This window comes from Diabrotica undecimpunctata, chromosome 8 (genome assembly GCF_040954645.1).
Source record: "Diabrotica undecimpunctata isolate CICGRU chromosome 8, icDiaUnde3, whole genome shotgun sequence".
Lineage (NCBI taxonomy): Eukaryota > Metazoa > Arthropoda > Insecta > Coleoptera > Chrysomelidae > Diabrotica > Diabrotica undecimpunctata.
In genome coordinates, this window is record NC_092810.1 from 108860639 (window position 1) to 108882546 (window position 21908).

General features: G+C 33.4%; 1 protein-coding gene across 3 annotated transcripts in view; it reads left to right on the top strand.

Annotated features, from left to right (window-relative positions):
- Positions 1–21908, top strand: part of Plc21C (Phospholipase C at 21C) — a 363710-nt gene that overhangs the window by 287959 nt on the left and 53843 nt on the right. For all 3 annotated transcript variants that reach the window (XR_011951639.1, XM_072540713.1, XM_072540714.1), the window contains exons 5-6: positions 8979–9170; positions 17302–17484. Coding sequence is in view for 2 of the 3 variants with exons in the window: in XM_072540713.1 (XP_072396814.1) it covers positions 8979–9170; positions 17302–17484 (375 nt within the window). In the remaining variant the exon portion in view is untranslated. The remainder of the gene's footprint in view (positions 1–8978; positions 9171–17301; positions 17485–21908) is intronic.

The following is a 21908-nucleotide window of genomic DNA, read 5'->3' on the forward strand; positions in this document are numbered from 1 at the left end:
GGCAGCAGAGTGAGACAAGGGGATTCATTGAGCCCCATGCTCGTCAATTTAATCATGGATCAAATCGTCTAAAGCGTTAACAAAGGAAGAGGAAACAGAATGGGAAACAAAGAAGTAAAAATGCTCTGTTACGCAGACGACGCAATATTGATAGCCAAAGATAAGGATCAACATAAGAGCAAAAGAATTTAATATGTCAATCTCATCTCAGAAAACTAAAACAATAGTAGTCAGCAAAGAACCAACTAGATGTAAAGTAGAAATTGATGAAATCAGTATTGAACAATTAATGGAAATAAAATACCTAGGAATTACACTGTCTAGCTATGGAGACCTGGACATAGAAGTGAGAGATCAAGTACAAAAAGCAAATAAACTGGCAGAATGCCTTAATAACACTATGTAGCGAAACAGACACAATAACACTGAGATGAAGTCAAGAATTTATAAGGCCAGTCTAAGACCAATAATGACGCAAAGGCTACTGGAAACGGTAGAGATGAGAGTACTGAGAAGAATTACAGGAAATACGCTGAGAGATCGAAAGAGAAGTGAAGACATTAGAAGAAAATGTAAAGTACAGTGTATAAATGAACGGACACAAAATAGAAAAAAAAAATGGAATAACCGTATAAGCAGAATGGAGGAGACAACTGTCATCAAAATAGCAAGAGATAAATTACCAATCGGCAGAAGAAGTATCGGACGACCGCACAAAAGATGGAGTGACAAACTTTCATAGAGGTAATAATCCGCCAATTAACAAGCAAAATTGCTTGTAAAGAGGAAGAAGAAGAGAAGAAGAAAAACTAACTTGTGTTGGAATGATAAGCAAGCCCAAAAGAGAGATTCCATCGTACATAATTTCAAGTAAAAAAAAGCACTTCATTCCTCTAAATTTGTTTTTACTTTATCAAAAACAATGTTACTCTTATAAGGAATAAATATAAGTATCTACTTCTTTTATTCTCTAAGCATCATAATGACAAGATTCCACTAAATTAGGGGTAGATAGTATGTAATTCCTCTGTAAATTCGTTTATACTTTTTCAAAGTGGTACTGATAATAACAACATGACAAGGAGACCATTTGTGAAATCACTTTGGAAACAACAATGAGTGATGCACATATGCAATGCTGCCTAACTCTAATGAGGCTTCCAAGAGAAGTGCCAGTGATAACGTAATGAAGAATTAGTTACACTCACAGAAGATCCAAAATTGATCACACAGCATGAACAGAAGCCTTCTAGAAAATGGCTTAGATGTTATATTTGTTCATCAAGAAAAGACAACACCAAACTGTTTGTGACCTATGTCAAAATATTTTTTAGTTTTAGGGGTGTTTATTATAAGCCTGTACATTTTTGGATAAAAAATGTACTGCTTTTTTATTTTTGCATAAGACACTTTTATTTTAATTTAAAAGTTAAACTCTTACAGCCAATTCGTTATTTATAAAATGTTTATTCATAATGATATAACTAATAAACATATAAAAACTTCAATTTGATTTAGTTATTACTTGATTAAAATGTCGGGTCAAAATTGACCCGAAGATACCAGTTACGAGTACTTAAATGACGATACTAGTTAAATGTTAACACATTAAATATAATAGAAAATATTTTTAAATATGGTTATAAAGCTCATATAACTTGGAAAATATAAACTCAAACTTTGTTTAATGCAAATATTTATTAATGCAACTGTTTGCCTTGCAAAAATCTGACAGCCTTTCATAAATATTTGATTGATTACTTTTAACAAATTTAAGTATTGTTTTTAAACCAAATGTTTATTTTGGCTACGCAGGTACATATAAACGAAACTCACAACTTTGTATATTCGTTCTGACAGAAACTACAAACAGTGTTTAAATGATCACACGTCATTTACGAGATATAACAATCTCACATATAAACAAACTAAAAAAGGAAAATAATATTAGTTGAATATGGTGTGGTTTTTGGTTAAAAATAGTGATCAGCGGGTATATGTGCTAAAATAATATATTTACATCCCCGAAAATAGTTTCGGGGAAGATTACAATATCCAGCAAAGAATAGCAATAAAAATATGCAGAAGAAAGAAACTATAAATGTACGATCTAAAAAGAAAAGGGTTACATACGACAAATTCAAATAAACAATACAGGAAAATCTTTCAAGAAACTACTAACAAAAGATTTTAAACGAAAGTATTCCAAAGAAATGTAAAGAATATTTTCATGAACTACTAAATCATGAGAGCTTATAACAAGAAAATAAAACTAAGTTCTAACAGGTGAAAAATAATGAAATTATAAATATACATAATAAGTTTGTGATATTATTCCTAATGTATTAAAAATCTTAAATAATAAGAGGATAAGGATGATGATTCTGCCCTAGCTAAGATTAGGTTCCCGCTAATAGGAGACTTTCGAATGGCGAAGGATATGCCAGACTAGTCGGAGGGCTCTTTCCAGGACCGGCGCACGTGGTTGCTCAGGTAGTTTTCGGCTCGTTGAAGAATGGTACCGGGAGCAGTTATTTCGGGTTAATCCGAACAGGACTGCCGTAGCTCCCTTTACTCGGAGAGAAGCCATCGGATCAATCAGGGAGCTTATCTTGTATGGTAAAGCTAAAGTATATATAGATATAAAATATAAAGAAAGCCGCTGCAGCTTTCTGAGCGTATTGAAGAGCTTTTGGTGCCAAATGGGGTCTGCAGTCGAAAATCCTTCATTTGATGTATCAATCCATGTTAAAGCTTGTACTTACATATGTGGCCATTATGTAGTGGCTCCCACATAGAGCGGGTAAACCCAACAGAGCCTCAAGACCACTTCCACAGTAGCTCTTTGGGCTCTGCTGGGTTTACCCCTCTACAATCTGTCTAGAGCACGCAGCCATGATGGCGACCTATCGGCCAAACTGTTTTGGATATTGGTAAGACAAGATCGGTGAGATAAGCCATTGGAAATTTGGAAGCAGGCTTTTTCCTGTGCTTTCTATGGTACAGTATAGCATTGCACCGCCACTTTTCATCCTCTTTGGTTCCATTTTACTGACCGGGATGAGTCAATGGATCGAGAACCTCCACTGATTCGTCGAAGCGGGCTCATCTGCTTCATAGTCTTTCAGACAGAGGTCTTTGCGATCCTGGTCTGTGCTCAGGAGATAATTGATATGGCTTACCCAGGTAGGACCAATTATATCTGCTCTGATAGTCAAGCAGCTCTAAAGGCTCTGGAAGTACGCAAAGTCAGCTCAAAGCTGGTTCTTGATGGCAAGAAACAGACCGTCGCCCTGGCAAGACAAATTTCATCCACTCTGACTGTGGGACCCGAATCTGTGATTGGAGTGCCCTTCAGTACTGGTCGAGGTAGTCTCAAGAAGCTTCTTTTACGGAGATTCGAGGACTCTGGGACTGATTGTAAGGGTATAAGACAGGATAGGATCGGGGACAAAATCTATATGCAAACTTGGTCCTCATATGTTTATTGAAAAAACTACTCACATTGATGCAGCTTACTATTAGTGATAGTAAGTGATATGCGTGGAAAACACGGTCGTCAAAAATCGATCAGTACGAAATGAATCCCACTATTTAAGGTCAAAAACGTCTCGAGAATACATTGATGAAAGCCTCAATTTGGCTACTCTATATAGGCTGTATAAAAAAAATGTGAGGAACAAAATGAACCTTATGCTAAGCAGCTTAGTTATGCAAAAATATTTAATAACGAATACAACATTGGTCTATTCAAACCAAAAAAAGATCAATGTAATTTATGTCAGAAGTATTGAAATAGCTCTCCGCAAAAAAAAATTTAATGGATGAGGAATATAAAACTCACATTATAGACAAAGAACAAGCAAGGATCGAAAAACAGAATGATGTAGAACAATCAAGAAAAAATCCAGATAAAAGACCACTGTGTTGAGAAATAGACATCAATATTTTATTCTGATAACTGCTGTGGACAGAATAAAAACAAATATGCTTGTGCTATGTATTTATATGCTGTTATTGTATTACCAATTTTAACAATCTACCATAAATATTTAACAGTAGGAAAGAAAAAAGGTAAACCATATTCCATCATCCAAGCCCAGACTGAACACGTTTATGATTTAAAAAATCTTCTTATTCTATCGGCAGAAAAGGGCAAAAGGTCTGCTGGAATGAAATAAAAAATTTTATATTCGAAAAATTCCATCCATAGTCGATATTTTATAAAACTAACTTTGATGACAAAGAATTTTCTAAAATAAAAATAAGAGACAAAGCTATAGGCCCTCAGAAAACACTGGCTGATATTAGTCTTGTTTCTGCTTTTAAGGTACCTCCGGCGATAACCGCTAAGAAAAAGGCTGACTTAGTTTCATTGTGTAATGATTTGGCTATTTCCAAAGAACATCATAAATTTTACATGGACCTGAAAGCAAAGTCAACTAAAGTGATAGATGACCATGTCAGTAGGGAATGAAAATACCATTATGGATTCACTATTTTGTTTAACATTAATAAAGTGTAATAAAATTATTGTGTTGTTATTGTTAACGTATTGTAATGTATATATTATGTCAACACTGCCTTTCGAATAATCAAATCTTACTCGTGCAAAACTATCACAAGTTGAAATTGTATAAAAATAACAAAGTTTATATAACAAAATTTACAAAGTTTTAATTTATATTTTAGTAATACGAAAAGTAAAAACTAATAGAAACTCACAAAAAAGAACTACTGCAATTACTTCACTTTTAAAAGAGTTATTGCAAATTATATTTTAGAGCAAAATAAAATTGTTAATTCTATAATAACCAACGTTTTGAGTTATGATAGTCTTATATTGATGGTGCGATATGTTCTGCTATACGTTTGTTAAAAGTTCTACCAGTTTGACCGATATTAGATTTTGGACAGCCACATTTAAATTTAAATTTATAAATTACTGCAAAATAAGGGTGTTTTTGCAATTATCTCGGTCAATTGTTTATGTATTTTAATTTAAAAACTCGTAAATCAAAGAACTTCTTAAGATCTACAACTTTTATTCAAGCCATTTTTTTCTAGAATGTATAAAAAAACGTTTTATAGACAAAAAATAATTTTTTCACCTTGTATCATTGTTTAAAAAACAAAGCAAAATCAGCTTGAGAACCTTCAAAAATGTGTATAAGACCTTTACGTGAAATCGATGATTTTTTTAAAGATTGACTGGGGTATGCATCCTATGTAAGAAATTAAATAATTAATAGAAGTTGAACAAATAAATCTTTTATATGTGGAGTTAATTGTTACTCAAATTAAATGATTTATTGTTTCTTAAACACTTTTCATTTTTTTTACATACTGTAGTTGAGCTTCTTTATGTACATATATACATATATATATATATATATATATATATATATATATATATATATACATATATATATATATATATATATATATATATATATATATATATATATATATATATATATATATATATATATATATTGTATAATATTTTATCGTTAAATGGCAAATGAGTAATGTTTACTTTCCGAAGCTGCCGTAGTAGTATAAAATGTAAAGACTTAAACGTCAATATCAATAACGATTTTAAAACTCACACTTAGGGCCAGTTCTACAATCCAAGTATAAATTGGAGAATAATAAATTATTCTGAGTATAACTTATACTTGAGTTTATTCCCAGTATAACCTTTCGAGCGTTCTACATTGTGAAATCGACAGCGGAATTCGCGATTAAAACTGAATGTAGAGGGCAGGTCGATTGCAGTGTCATGGCCGATATAAATGGTATAAACAAACATAACAGTCTAATGTTTACCATTGCTTTTGCATGTTTAGTTTGGTTTAAGACGAGTTATTGTTATCATTTCAAAATGGAAATTAGCCTAATGATATCTTTGAGTATTGTGGTGAAGCAAAGAGACCATTCGTTGGAGGGGAAGAAGTTTTCAAGTGATGAATTCTTAAATTTTAACTTTAATTTTTGGAACTGGCTTGTGTATTGATGAATTCTATTTTGTGTATACCTGGGAACCCAGAGTATAATGTTCTGTGTAATGTTTTTCTTACTAATATATGCATTATTTTATGTCAATTTTTATTTTATACTATTTTTTGACATACTGTAAGTACTTTATTGTATATTAACATAAATAAGTAACTTGAACTTGACTTTATTGTAAGATAGTTCATTTGATTACATGAAATCAACCTTAATCACCTGTCAGAAAACATCATAACACATGATTTGTCTTTTAAAAGATTCCATAATAAATCATGAGGAAAAAACCTATCCCAACATGATAAGCATTTGTATTACTGTTATTTCTTTATTTATATCTGAAAATAAATTATGTATTCTCAATATGTTATTGACTTAATGATAGTGGTATTTTATTTTTATTGATTTCCTCTTTTTCCTCAAGTTTTCCAGTTTAGGAAAGAGAAATAGGGAAATATCTTCTGTTGACCTTGAATTGCATTGAGGAACAAAACAATATCGATTTGATTTAAAATACTTTAACGTGGTCATAATGCTGAAATTTACTAAAAAAATTTAATAATTCTATTCAAATCAACAGCTGTCTGGTTTATTTATAACACTTTTATTAGTTTAAATTTATTCCGCCAGAGGTCAGATACTTTGTTTTCAATCGCGAATAGTTATTCTGGGTAAAACTACAGAACACTAAGGTAAAATGAAATAGTAGATCTGATGTCCTCACAATTAGTTCAAATTGTTATTGACAGTGACATTATTTGAGAGTTGTCATAACTGTAAAATTTGTTTAAAACTAAAAGGAATCGATTCGCTTTATCTGGTTTTTTCTACGTTTATATTATTATATTTTGCAAAATTAATATAAAATGGATATAAAATTCTGCACGTATGTTTCTGTAAACGAAAACGAGTGAAATTCCAATTCGTCGTACTCTTCAAAATAATTTGTCCTAAAAAATTTTATTTTGTTAAAACTTCAAATGCTACATAAATATATAGATATCTAATTCATACCGAATTCTTAAAGTTTTTGGATGCCTTAGCCTAGGTATTCCTTCTTCAAAATCTTCATCATCAGATTCAAAAATATTAATATTAACTGGATCCGTATAAACATTTTTTATTTTATGTATAAAAACAAACAAAACCGCAGTTCAAAGATCGAATGGCATAAAGTAAGGTTAAAATATCATAGATTTGACCATGATACTATGACTTTTGACAACCCGTGGCCAACCAATAGAAATGCAGTATAAATTTATACTCAGTATATCTGCTCAACTTTGGAGGGATAAAGTTATTCTACAGATATACTCCGATTATCTTATTCCTTGTTTATTTTTGTTTGTAGAACACCAATAATTAAGTTATTCCAAGTATAACTTTATTCTCAGTATATACTAGCATTGTAGAACCGGCCCTAAGAGTCTCTATTGCCCCACCCATGATACTTGTTAGTCATAGTATCATGGCCCCACCTATCTGTATGCCAAGTTAACATCTACGAAAACTGCATAACCAAATCTATGATAACCAAGAGCAAATAAGTTAATTAAATGAAGAACACATCAATAACGGTAAAATATACTTTAATTTATCTATTCTATAATATTCTATAATATATCTATTTATATTTTTTCTTAAATTTACTATTTGTAATTTCCCCAATATAGACACTATACTCCCCTGTTTTGCCTTGTTTGTTCTATCTTGTATTTTCATATTGATTTTTTATTGTAGGTTAATGCAAGTTATTTGCATTAAATTTTTGTTAACTTTAATTGGGCTGCTAATAACAACACTAGTCCAGTCGTCAGAGATTTGACCTCTAAAAAGCATACGAACAAGCTGAATTTTGTTGAGAATATCAATTATTTTGGGGCCGCAAAAGATGCAAAAAAGTTTGCCAATCCTGCTCCGGACTTGTAGGAGGAGGAATTTGTAGCTGAAGTTCTGTAGTTTTGAAAAAAGTACTTGTATATTCGAAAAAAAGAGTTTTAAATGTTTTAGATCGTTTGTATCGTGAAAGTTTAAAATTCAGCGTGTTAAAATTCATATTTGTTGCCAAAACTAAAAATCAGAATTTTATTCTATAGGTTTTAAAGAACAGACTTAAACAATGAAAATTCCATAGTGACCTGGCAATGAAAGTGATAAATTTTATTGATCTCATGAGAATCGTAAAAAGTTGAAAAAATCGTGTAACGGTTATTTTTATAACAGCTTTATAGAAACTTACTTCATTTGCGACAAACTGCAAAAATTTTGTACGAAATATGCAATCTTTACCTTTAAAACGCATTTAGATTTTTGTCGACAGGACACTCTGATCAAAATATGTCGAGTTTTTACCGTCGAGTTGATACAAAATTTTATTTAAAAAATTTATTTCACGCGCGTAACTGACATTTAAAATCGCTGGTCGCTTCAAGCATTGTTTTTGAGAGAACGATGCATTCTCCAAAAAAAAGTGCTAAGTTGATTTTTGTTTAAAATTATCTCAGCTACAATTGTGTAAAATATTTTTTTCTACGGCGTCCAGATTCTTGGAAAATCGATGTTTTCCGTTTTTCCCGTTATGATGGAGGTTTTAGGGAATGGCCGAGAAGTAGGAGTGGCATATTTTTTGGCTCAAAACTGATATTCTCGGCAAAATTCAGCTTGTTCGTATGATTTTTAGAGGTTAAGTGGGATTTTGGTCTCTGACGGTTGGACTACAGTCTCCATATAAATTAATTACATACAGCTGCATTCATTATTACAGTGGAAAACAGGATACACAACAAAATCACTATATAGTAAGCAGTATCCTTTCTTTATTAAAAAATGTTTAGCGACGATATGGAGACAAGAAAAAATATTGTTTATATGTATTCTAAAATGCTATACTCCAAGTTAAAATTAAATATAAACAAAAAATAAATTGATTTGGCTTGAAAACATACATTTAACTTATTTTGCAGAGTTGGCCCAAAGAAAATAATGACCTCCAGCCAATTTGTTGACTTCCTAAATAAAAAACAAAGGGATCCACGGTTGAACGAGATTCTACATCCGTACGCAGACGCTGCAAGAGCCAAAGACGTGATATCCTTTTACGAACCCAACAAATACAATGCACAACGGGGTCAGTTTTCTTTTGAGGGTTTCCTCAGGTAAGTAAATGTCTTTATTTTTTATCCTTTTTCATGGTCATACATCATACGTTGGTAGAGGCCAGAATAAAATTCAACATTCAGTTGGTTATACCGCTTGCAAGATATTTCATTACTTTTGTTTTTTCTTTTGTTCTTTAATCTTTCTCTATTTTTTAACCAACTACAGGACAGCTGTTTTTTTTTTCGTTGCTTTTCTTTCCTCTTCCTCTTTTTGACATTTAGCACGGGTGTATACGCCCAGGGTTCATACCACTTCTTTTTTGTAGTCTCTGTGGTGTTTTACCTATTTTACTATTGGTGGTTTCATTCTGTGGATGTGCTCTCTGAACTTATTAAGCTTATACTGCGCTGTATTATCGATATCTTTATTGTCCTCAAAAGTCAATGCCTGCTCCAGTCGAGAAAAAATCGAGCCCTTAAATCTCGTTTTCCGCTGTTTTTCTTGGGTGATAGATGACGCGGCAGACGAAAAACTTTGTATTTTCTCAATTCCAATCTCTTCTAAAACCTGTCCAATAAAAAGCTATGTCTTGCATCATTATTTTTACTAATCTTCTAAACTTATAACTTATAAGAAATATCAAACTCATCATTCAATCTATACTGCTTAAAATTGTATTATTATACTGTAATACCAGGACATTAAGCACTAATAACTTTTCCTAGTTATAGACTTCACATAGTTTAAAACTTTGTAGGCATAGGGCTGGTTTAGATATTTTTTTTATTATTAAGTTGTATGAAAATAAAATGAGGTGGAGTTTACGAGTATATAAAACTTTTATTGCATTAAGAGCAAATGCTGAACGCATAACACTAAAGAATATTATAAAATAAACTTATACTAAGCATTTACCTTTTCTATATGTATATAAGGAGTATGTTCTCGCAGAAGGGTAAAACGAGGCTCTTTAGATTCTCTGGGATAAGTGGTTACGCTTTTCTTCCAAAACATCATTTGTGTCGCGATATAATTGAAATGGATGGAAGGTGTTTTATTTTAAATTTTCTTACACATATCAGTGACGACACATATGGGTCTTTGGAAATTATGTAGGGGTAAATCATAAAAAAAACATGAAGGTTTTTGGAGTTAAAAGATAAGGCATCTCATATCATACTGTCGTACTTGTTTTTAAATTAACAAAGAACTGATAACTAGAACTATTATTTCCAGGGAACTTTTCGAGAGTTACCGTTCTGAAAAACTCGTTCGCCATCGAATGATTTGTGTGAAACCCATACTGGTAAAAAATTAGTATTACTCTTGTTGACTATAACCTTCTCAATCAGATATCAAAATATGTATTACGCTAATAACTGTTATTGTAAATATCTTTATGAGATATTTTTTGTAAAAAAATGATATATGATGGGAACAACGGAACTCAAAATTATTTAAAAGAAAAAGACAGTTAAGATTTGATTTCACGTATAGTGTCTCTGTTTATTCACTTATACGTGTTTCATCCTGCCAGGATTTATCAGAGCAACTGGTCAACCAAGAAATCTTCGCATTTCTACTTTGGTGATTCAAAATTATTTATTACTTTCATTAGGTATAAGTTGAATATATCTTTAGAAAAAATATAACTGTAGTTATTGCAAAAAGGCCTATTGTTACAACCTGTCAAGGCAATTAAGCAGGTGATTGATACTGACTAGCTAGGAATTAAATTATTCGCTTATTCTATTCCGCTTTTCGCTATTTCCACTCCGAGTGAATCAAAGACGAATGGGGGTGAAAGACACTATCGAACGTATTACAAAGAAGTGGAAATGTTCACAGGCAGACCAGCGATGGCCAGAGAAAACCCCAACACGATGCACCGACCACCTCAAAAGAATTGTGACCAATCGGACAGCAGAAGCGTAGAACAGAAATAGATGGAAATATCTAGAGGAGGACTATGTTCAATAGTTGGTAAATCAGGTCTGATTGATGATGATGATCCTATTATTTAAATAATTAAATAAGGTGAATATATAAAATAAATGCCAATATCAGACACTGATCCAAAACAAATTGTAGACACTCGAAGAAGAAGAAACATCAACGCCAGAATTGACCATAGACCAGAAATGGCAAAATATAATGAACGCCATAGAAAGTGCCGCAGCGGAAACTATAGGAAAAGAAAGGAGTAACAAGAAGAAACACCAGTGGTTTGACCAGGAGTGCGAAAAAAGCTTGCATCAGAAAGCAATCAAGAGGCTAGAGTTACTAACACGCCCTACAGATGAGAACGGGGAACACTACAACAGAGTTAGGACTCAAACGAGAAGACTTTTGAGAAGAAAAAAGAAACAGTACCTAGAAGCGCGAATACAGCAACTGGAGGAGGAACATAGAACCGGTCAGTCTAGACAGTTTTATAAGGACCTAAAAACAATCAAGGGCAACACGACCAACAGCCCAAGATTTATAAAAGACAATGCAGGACAATTGCTCACAGACGACGAGCAGATAAGCCGTCAATGGGGAAAGTATTTTGAGCAACTCCTAAATACAGAAAAACCCACAACGACAGGGCAACAAAGACAGTACCAGTTAGTCGAACCTGAAATACCAGGGCCCACACTAGCTGAAGTAAAGTCCGCAATTTCGTCCCTAAAAAACCATAAAGCCCCAGACCCAAACGGCATACAGGTGGAGCTACTAAAAAAAGGGGGAGAAAAGCTCCACCTTGAGATATATCATCTTTATAAGAGAAGTCTGGAAAAGAGAAGAAATACCGAAACACTGGCATGAAAGCCATATAGTACCTATCCACAAGAAGGGAGACACACAAATATGTCGGAACTATAGAGGAATATCGTTAATCAATACAACGTACAAAATTATATCCATAATACAGTCTAGAGGCTAACTTCATACACAGAGGAAATAATAGGCGACTGTCAAAGCGGATTCAGATCGGGAAGGTCGACCATAGACCAGATATTCGTCCTACGCCAGGTGTTGGAAAAAAACTGGGAATTCAACCGCGATGTACACCAAATCTTTGTGGACTTTAAACAAGCTTACGATTCTGTTTAGAATCGTAAACGCTCTGATCCGAGCGCTTCCGCACGGATCAGAATTGGCAGCACCACGTCGGAGGAATTCCTTATTGACACCGGGCTTAGACAAGGAGATCCTCTCGCCCCCCTCCTATTTAATTTTGCACTGGAACATGCGGTAAGGAAAGCTCAACCACTACTGACAAACGAATTTGCCGCCCAAGGATCAAAAATACTATTGGCGTTTGCGGATGACGTGGACATAATTGCACAATCCACCAGAGATGCAAAATAAGTTTTCACCCTATTCGAAAACGAAGCCACGGAAGTTGGGCTAAAGGTCAACGAGGACAAGACCAAGTACATGGTGGTTACGAAGAAACCAAGACCAAGAGTTAGACAAAACGTAACAATCAATGAATACAACTTTGAAGTCGTCAAAGAATTCAAGTACCTGGGAGCAATCATAACATCTGAAAATAAATATGAAAAGGACGTGGCAGCCAGGATCATTGCAGGAAACAGGGCATATTACTCATTAATGACCGTACTTAAATCAAAAATACTCTCAATACCAGCAAAAAAAGAGTGTGCAAGACAATCATTCGTCCCACAATAACGTATGGAAGCGAGACACATAGAGATCAGCGGGAAATGACAAAATTACTGGTACTGAAAAGAAAGATACTGCGGACTATCTATGGGCCATGCAGAGAAGAGACAACAGGAGAATGGAGAAGAAGACACAATGATGAACTCCAGACAGTATGTGGAGATGAAAACATAGTACGCTACATTAAAGCAAACCGAATAAGATAACGTACTAAGATCGAGTGACGAAAGACTCATGAACGCCACATTCTGGGAAAGGCCCGATGGCAGAAGGTCAGTTGGTCGTCCAAGAAAGATATGGAAGCACGCAGTAGCCAGTGATCTACGCAAAATGGGAATACAGCAATGGGAAATAGCTGCTCAGGAACGACAACAATGGAGGAAAACAGTAAAGGCGGCAAGACTCACATAGAGTTGTAGAGCCAAATGATGATGATGATGATGAATATATAAAATTGTTGTAGTATAATAACGAAGATGCAAGCACTGATCTAGCCTATGGTAAATTTAAATTATAAGCTTTTCTTCTACACTTCCTTGGCGGCTTAGCATTTAATGTATCCTTAAAAAATACCTGAATAAAATATACCAATAACTTATACTTAATGATATTTACGATAGTTACTTACACTTTATCCTTGATTCGTGCACCGCATTCTTTAGCACGTTTGCTGATAATTTAAAACTAATGTCGCGTGGAGATCTAACTGCAAATTAAAAACGGAAGAATTAAGCGAAAAGCGAGCGACTTTTATCTAAGAATGCTAATCAAATAATGTTTTCCTACCTGAAAAACATGAGATATTTGTTTACGGTCCCAAAGTTACTAACGGGAATTTGGAAAATCCTAACCGATAGTATCGGGGAAGGTGAAAGATAGTTTATGGGAAGGTTCGATCGTAAACAAACTGCTAATAGTATTTGGTTGAAAGACCAAATTATTATTGCTTTGTTCACAAAATACTATAAAATAGGTTATCTCCTTGAAGCCAAGTACGAAGTAAATAAATACACAGGGGCGTTCTTCTTCTTTTTTTTTCTTCTTCTTCTTAACATGCCATACACCAAAGTGCGTAGGCGACTATCTCATTACTAGAATTCTGTTCTTGGCAGCGTGACACAGCTCGCCTGTATTGTGTATTCCTGTCCATTCTTTAATATTTCTTAACCAGGATAATTGTTTGCGGCCGGCTCCTCTCCTACCTTCGATCTTCCCTTGTAGGATTAACTGAGGTATTTCTTTTCTTTTTTTTTACATTGGAGAAATTAGTTGGCAAAATTTTTTCAACTGTAGTTATACACTGTTCAAACTCGAGCTGGTACGAACATAACAACTGAAAACAACAACAATAAAAATACTTGTATCAGAAATAAGAGATGAAGAGATGAAGAGAATATGAAATGAAGATTATGTAAGTTACGTGTGCAAAATCTTAGAAATAAATGAATAGAACTAAATGGAACTGACGCATAAATAGATATAAATAAATGACAGGTACACATAAATGATAGAGAATAGAATTGTACATATTGTTACATACAACTGTTCTTTTTGCTATTTCTTTTGTTCGTCGTTCTGTTTTTTTCTTCTTCAGTTATGACGTGATTGCGTATAATGCAGAATTTTGGGAGCTCACATTGTGCATAATATCATTCTGACAATATACAGAGCTATAACTCCGAGAAAATTATATAAAACTGACACATTGTACATGCCTCACAGCGTATCTCTTTCACTCATTTTTCTGACCACACTGTCGAAACTTCGTGTATTTGTTATTTGGGTGCCTTGGGAGCTTAGCGAAATATGGTAGTGAGCGTTTCTCAAACTATCAAAAAGTTATGGATTTTACGCGAGAAAAAAAATTTATAACCACAATGTTAATTTTTATTTTAGTCGATAGTTTTTATAATAAGAAGCGGAAAAACTTTTGTCGGACAAAAATTTTGGGTTGGACCTTCTCCGAAGCTTGTACAATAATTGGCAGGGGCATATCCGCAGTGGGACGGACCAAAGTTAGGGTTTATTCAAAATTGTCCGACTCCACCCAAATAACCAAGTTTCGACAGTATGGTCAAAAGAAAAGAAGTTTTTCCAGTTATAGCCCAGACACTACAAAGTGTATTAGAATTTAAACAAGAAGGTAAAACATTTAACCATTCAGTAAACGTCACTATAATATGAGAAATATTTCTTTGTTTATTATCTTCTAATATAATCCTTAAATTATTTATTAAAAAAATTATTTTGTAGGTGGATCTTCCCACTAACTTACGCTTGAAAATGCCACCGTTTTGAGCCCTACGAATTCCTAAATAAATGGTCATAAAATAATTCTATTACGGTTTTCAACATGGCTGGCATCATAAATATTTAAACTTCTATAATCTTCCTTCTGGTCTGTAAAAAATAACTACCCTCTGAAAGTCGGGAGCCGATTGCTAAGGCTTCGTCTAACTGAATCTCTCGAACGTCTTATCTTAAATGCAAATCAATTTGGCTGGGACATAAATCAAGATATTAACTAATCTTATTTATTGTACAAAAAAATAAAATGAAATTTTAAATCTAAAACAAATCCTGCCTATAGCCGAACAATAATTAAAAAATAATAATCCATGGCGCTATTGGCTTTATGGGGGGGGGGGGGTAGGGAGAGTGGACAAGAAAAATATATTATATGTACCAAAAAAATGCAGAAAAAACATTTTTTTAAGAACATAGCTGATGACAAGGATAATTAAATGAATATTAAAATAAATTAGTTAAAATAATTTAAATAAAGATCCTACATGAGATACAAAACTGCATGCAGTACAAGACAAAAAATTTTCAGAAAAAATATTATATATAAAGAATTATCAACTTACCCCAAGAAAGAGATTTAACAATATATTTGAATTTCCCAGTAGAAAATCCACCTAAAGTAGACAAAAGAGGCAGAAAAAGTATCCCGTTCCATTATTTAAAAGTGAATGTTGACATGCCAAAACCGAGTTCCGGACTGACAAAACAACTGTCGCTTGGAGCAGATCATTGCCATTTTATATATGTCTATGGCATAAAATAAAATCCTAATGGGTGCAAATTAAAATTGGAATTGTAGAGAATAGTTAGTTGATAGAAGAGTTGAGCGTCAACTATTTTTAGAATAAAAGTATTAAAATAAAAGAGAAAGAAATAGAAATAAAATAATTATTTAAAAAGATAATACGTTTATAACGTTACATATCAATAAATTTTAAGATCTTTCATAATGATTGACCATACATTTTGTTACTGATATATTATTATACCCATGGAAAAATTCATTTGGATCTAAGTTGACAGAACGAGATAGTTACTGAATTGTATTGTTCTTTCTTCAAAGAAATGTTGTACTGAGAAAAGCCGTAACGAATGCTAAATTATACGTCCGACACCTATCATGCCAAACCAAATATTAAAATTTAGTTTCAAATATTGGAGGGCTGAAATCACATTATAATCTAATTAATTGAATTATTTCTTATTGTCATAGTTTTCTACAGGTTATGTTTTATATCCCTGTGAACCTTCAGGTTATCTTTCCGTTTCAGGTTTTTCGGTTTCAGAGATTGCCTGATTATGGTTTTCTTGGTGTTTTCCTTGAGTTGTCGTCTCATCTAGTGATTTATCTTCTCTATTTTTACTACTCATCTCTCAGTCATTTTTGTATTTTTGTACATTCACTGAAAAATGGACTACTTATGTGTTGCCCAATATTCCCATACCACCTATTGTCTCTAAAGATTTTGCCCGTTAACGAATATTTATATGTTTATTCCTTAATGCCAAATAAATTACGTCATTTGCATTTTTTTGGCTTTCATGAAAAAATATTTGTTGCCCATAATTAAATCGCGGAAGAAGAAATACTTTGGATCGTGATTTAAAACGACCAATTTCTTTGTAGATTCATAAACAGGGATAAATTTTTAATCATAAGTGCTCTTTCCTCAACAGATGATATCATATTAAACGAAAAATTGTGTATCCGATGAATTCGAAAGAAGCTTTCCTCGCCTTTCCTTAAGAGATAACGTATACTCCCTGCCCGATTGAAACCTGAAATTGTAATTCAATATCATATTAAATCCCACGTGTTCATTTCTTAGAGTTCTATTTGTGTATATACATACACAATATACAAGTATCTGAAATGGATACACAGAAACGCTTTTACACTCAGAAATTCCATTGCGACTGCTAGTCCCTATATTTATTAATCTCTTAAGAAATACGAGTAGTTATATCTTGATTACTTGTACTTTTCTGTTTCTCTTTCTTTCTCCATCTATCTCTCTCTCTCTTTATCCAATGCAAAACTGTCTCGGGTTCTAATGTTTTCTATAATCTTACCTTCATTATATTTGCACAATTACTTCAAAAATAACCATTTTTTTCGCTCTATCGATTAAAATTTTTACAATTATCCGTAAAATTTTACAATTATCCGTATAATTTTTATTTAAAAGTATTTAATGTTTTCAGGTATCTGTTATCCGAAGACAACAATATTATGGCTGCTACCAAATTTGAACTCTCCCACGATATGGACCAGCCACTAGCACACTATTTTATAAACTCTTCGCACAATACGTACTTAACCGGACATCAACTAACAGGGAAATCTAGTGTAGAAATATATAGACAATGTCTTTTAGCAGGATGTAGGTAAGATAAAAGTGGATTAGGTGAATATATAATATATAATTATATCTTATATATATATATATATATATATATATATATATATATATATATATATATATAATTATATCTTATATATATATATATATATATATATATATATATATATATATATATATATATATATATATATATATATATATATATGTCTTCAACTAGTGAATGCAGAGGTTTAATCGGTCATTTAGGTTGTCAAATAAAAAAAAAAGAAGACTTTTCGCTTTATATTTCTAAACCTTCATCAATTATAACTCAATATGTAGTTTATTATAGATGTTGTATGTACTATGAAATTTATTCAACATTTGGAATAAGTGGAATTTGGAACTAACTAAATAAACAGAAAACACAAACTGTGCTATTATTAATGATCATATTCGAAGATACGAAGATTTAAATCAGACATTTGGCTTTATTTAGAGATGTTTCTCCAATGAAGACAGACAAAGCACTGAGTGTGAGTTCATTTTTTAGAAAAAAATGTGCCCTTTCTTTAAAAAAAAAATATCGATTACATATGCTAAGATAGTGGGGGTCAGTTATTTTTTTTTTCCAAAAAGTTGCGGACAGCGAGAGCAAAATCGTGTAGAGCGCCATTTTGTTGAAAATAAAAAATATAGCCCAAGCAGGTAAGTTAAAGTCATTCCAGCTTATGTCATAATATGAGGCGGGTTATTTTCCACTTTCTCAAAGAAATGAAGGTTGTCCTTTGGCACGCTTGCACTCGGCGCTCCATGCCATTATCACTCAAATCGTTAACAGATACTGGCCGGAAGTACTTCACTTTTAGGGGAGGATGGGGCATCATGGACCATGGGGGTAATGTAAACCACATCGGTTATTTTGTTTAAAATTGGCAACACTGCATCTAGTAACTACTACAAATATGCGTAGACATCTTATCTACTTTTAGTATGAGTGTGAACGCACGGGGAGTACGTTCAGACGTGTTATAATTAAAAACACGTGTTTCGTCGCTGCTGATCTAAGGAATTTACTACTTTTGACTAAAGATTTCTCGGTAAGTAGACATGATTATTTTAACTTTTTGATACTGTGGTGTTGCTTGTAAAATGTGCTTTTAATAATTAAGATTTGCTTTTGATACGTTGTGAACTGGTACGTTAATTTCCATATTTTGAATGTGTACTACGCATGGGGCAACGTGGACTAGGAGTGGTTCACATTGCCCCATTATATTTTCTTGACACTTTTTTAATTATATGCTTCTTTTGCAGTTAGAAATGGTACGAAATTATGTGAGGAAAACTGAGCAACAATCCTGGTCTCTTGTTGCCTTGAAGAATGCTATCCGGACAGTTAAAGCTGGGGAAATGGGCTATTTAAAAGCTAGTAAAGTTTATGGTATCCCGAAAGCAACGTTAATTCGCAGATGCAAAGAAAAAGTAACAAGAATTTCTCCTGACGAAAAGGGTCTAGGTTTCTACAAAACGGTTTTTACCAAGGAACAGGAAGAAGAATTGTATAATTATATCTTAGATATGGAGAAGCGTTTATACGGAATTACTTTGCTTGATCTTCGTCACCTAGCTTTCCAGTTAGCCGAAAAAAATAACATAGACCATCCATATAATAAAACAAACAAACTTGCAGGTTTAGATTGGGCGTACGGATTTCGAAAACGGCACCCAGGGCTTTCATTACGTAAACCCGAATCAACATCTGCTGCAAGAGCTGAAGCTTTTAATCGTTACAATGTAAAACAATTTTTTGATCTGTATAAAGCTACTTTGGATTCTAAACATGTCAATCCAACGCGTGTTTTTAACTGTGACGAAACAGGTCTAGGTACAGTCTCCAAAAGGACAGAAACAAGTTGGACGGCTTACTTCTGCTGATAGAAGTGGAATAACAACAGCCGTTATTTGCATGTCATCATCAGGAATCTTCATACCGCCGATGTTAATCTTTGCAAGAAAGAGAATGAAAGTTGAACTCCAAGCTGGTGCACCTCCAGGTTCAATATTCGCCTGTAGCGATAGTGGCTGGATAAATAGTGAACTCTTTTTAATATATGGTTTCAACATTTTCTTCAACAAACGAAACCAAGTGAAGACGATCCGATCTTATTGATTTTGGATGGACACAGCAGCCATACAAAAAACATAGAAGTAATTAATTTGGCTAGGGAAAAACATGTACATATCATTTGTTTGCCTCCACATTCCACCCATCGAATGCAGCCAACCGATGTTGGTGTCATGGCTCCTTTAGCACGATATTATGATATGGCATTAGAAAAGTTTCTTAATAACAACCCAGGCAGAGTGGTAACAGCTTTCCAAATCTCTAAAATTTTTGGTGAGGCTTTCTTACAAGCTGCAACACCTTTGACTGCTATTAACGCTTTTAAAAAATGTGGGATAGTACCTTATGATCCCAATATATTTACAGACCTCGATTTTGCACCATCTGCTACGACTGAAAGAGATTTGGAGAATAATAGTCTACCAGTGTCAAGTCAAGATGAGGCAATTCCTTCAACTTCAACTGCAGAGCCTCACTTAAGTCAAGATGAGGTAATTGCTTCAACCTCAGTTGCAAAGCTTCATACTGGTAACGATTTTCAATTGACAATTTCCCCTGCACACAATAGAGCAACAACTTCATTTGGAGCAAACAGCCCTAAAGACATTCGTCCTCTGCCAAAGAGAAGTAAATTAATGGAACCAAAGAGGAAATCCAAAAAAGGTAAAACGGCTGTACTGACATCTAGTCCGTATAAGCTAGAATTAGAACTTGAAATAAACACGAAGGAGGCAATAGAAACAATGAAAAAGGAAAAAGCTAAGAAAAAAATAAATGATGATAAGCACGAAGATAGTGAAAGAAGTAACAAAAAAATAAAAGTTTGTCCTTCCAAAGATGGTAAGGGAAAGAAAAAAAATAAATGTAACCATCAAGTACAAGATGATGGCAATGGTGAAGATGCTGAATGTTTTTACTGTAACGAGTGGTTCTCCTCATCAGCCAATGAAGAAGGATGGGTACGTTGCTCGGCCTGTCTGAAATGGGCTCATGAAGCATGTGCGGGAATAGATCCAGAAGATGATGAAGAATTTCAGTGTGAATTTTGTATTTCTGAATAAATATAACATGTGTCTATTTTTACTAATGTTCTGTTACCGGTTTTCTAAGTATTTTTAATAAAAAAATTCTTTTTACTTGATTTTATTTACCAAACATAGCCATTAGATAATGAAATAGTGTGACTTTCCTCAGTAGTTCACATTGCCCCACCCTATGGGGCAATGTGAACTTTTGACATATAGTCAGTTGTCATTTTTTTGTTGAAAATACGTTAAATAAATTATGTTTCAATTGCAACTAAATGACAGTTAAATGTTTAATGAACGTCCCTAATTAATTAAACAAAACAAAATCATTTCTGGTTTAACAGTATGTGCATATCTTCCTTAGATGGTTCACAATGCCCCATCCTCCCCTAAATGATTTCGATGTGATCTTGTATTGTTGACCGTAGAATAAAAAACTCTGGTTTGGTATTCTACGACTTCATTGGTTCACGTTTAATGGATTCCTCAATGCTGGCACAAGTTTCAGCTCGAGTACTTGGTATTTCACTTACGTACGTCGAGAACGGTTCCCAATGAAAAAAGCCTTCTTCTCCCAACCCTGCAAAGTTGGTCTGAATGGTAATGGTTTTTCAAACAGAACAGCGAAATATTCATAATGTCGCCCACTGATTTATTGTTATGACGCCGTTCGTGTATCCTTACTGCAATGACCAAACGCTCTTTATTTATTGTAAATTCACTTGTGTCTACCATCACGTTGCACTCGCAACTAACTGTTGTTTATCTGCGTGACCTGACAGATGCCCTTGATGATGCGCGCATGCGCAGGAATGCCAATTTCTTCGAGTTTGGCAAACAATAAAAACTTACAAGGTAAAGATCTGATAAGTACGTGAACTGATTGATAATCGCTGTTTAAGCAAGAAATTTTTAAATCAAAATTTTAGCAAAGAAAAATTAACTGGTGTGATATTATGATACCATGATATCACCTGAGACTTAAATCAAACAATACTTGTAGGCCAAATTGTGTATTTGATAGTGACAGAAATAAGACTGGAAAACTTGAATAATTCATCTTTCAGATGAACTCAAATATGAAGTCTAACTTTATAACACAAATAAGTGAGAGTTATTACTCTAAACTAATCAAAAACGGCGTCCGCACTTAGTGGAGTCTAAACTTGAACAGTGTGCTAACTTATTCTATTCGGGGTTTCGGTGTAAAACTACCCGATAGGATTATTACAGAGAAAAAATATTTGACTACCAGTGACGTACGTCAAAACTTTCCTACAGAAATTTGTCCAATTATGGCTCGTTAATGTT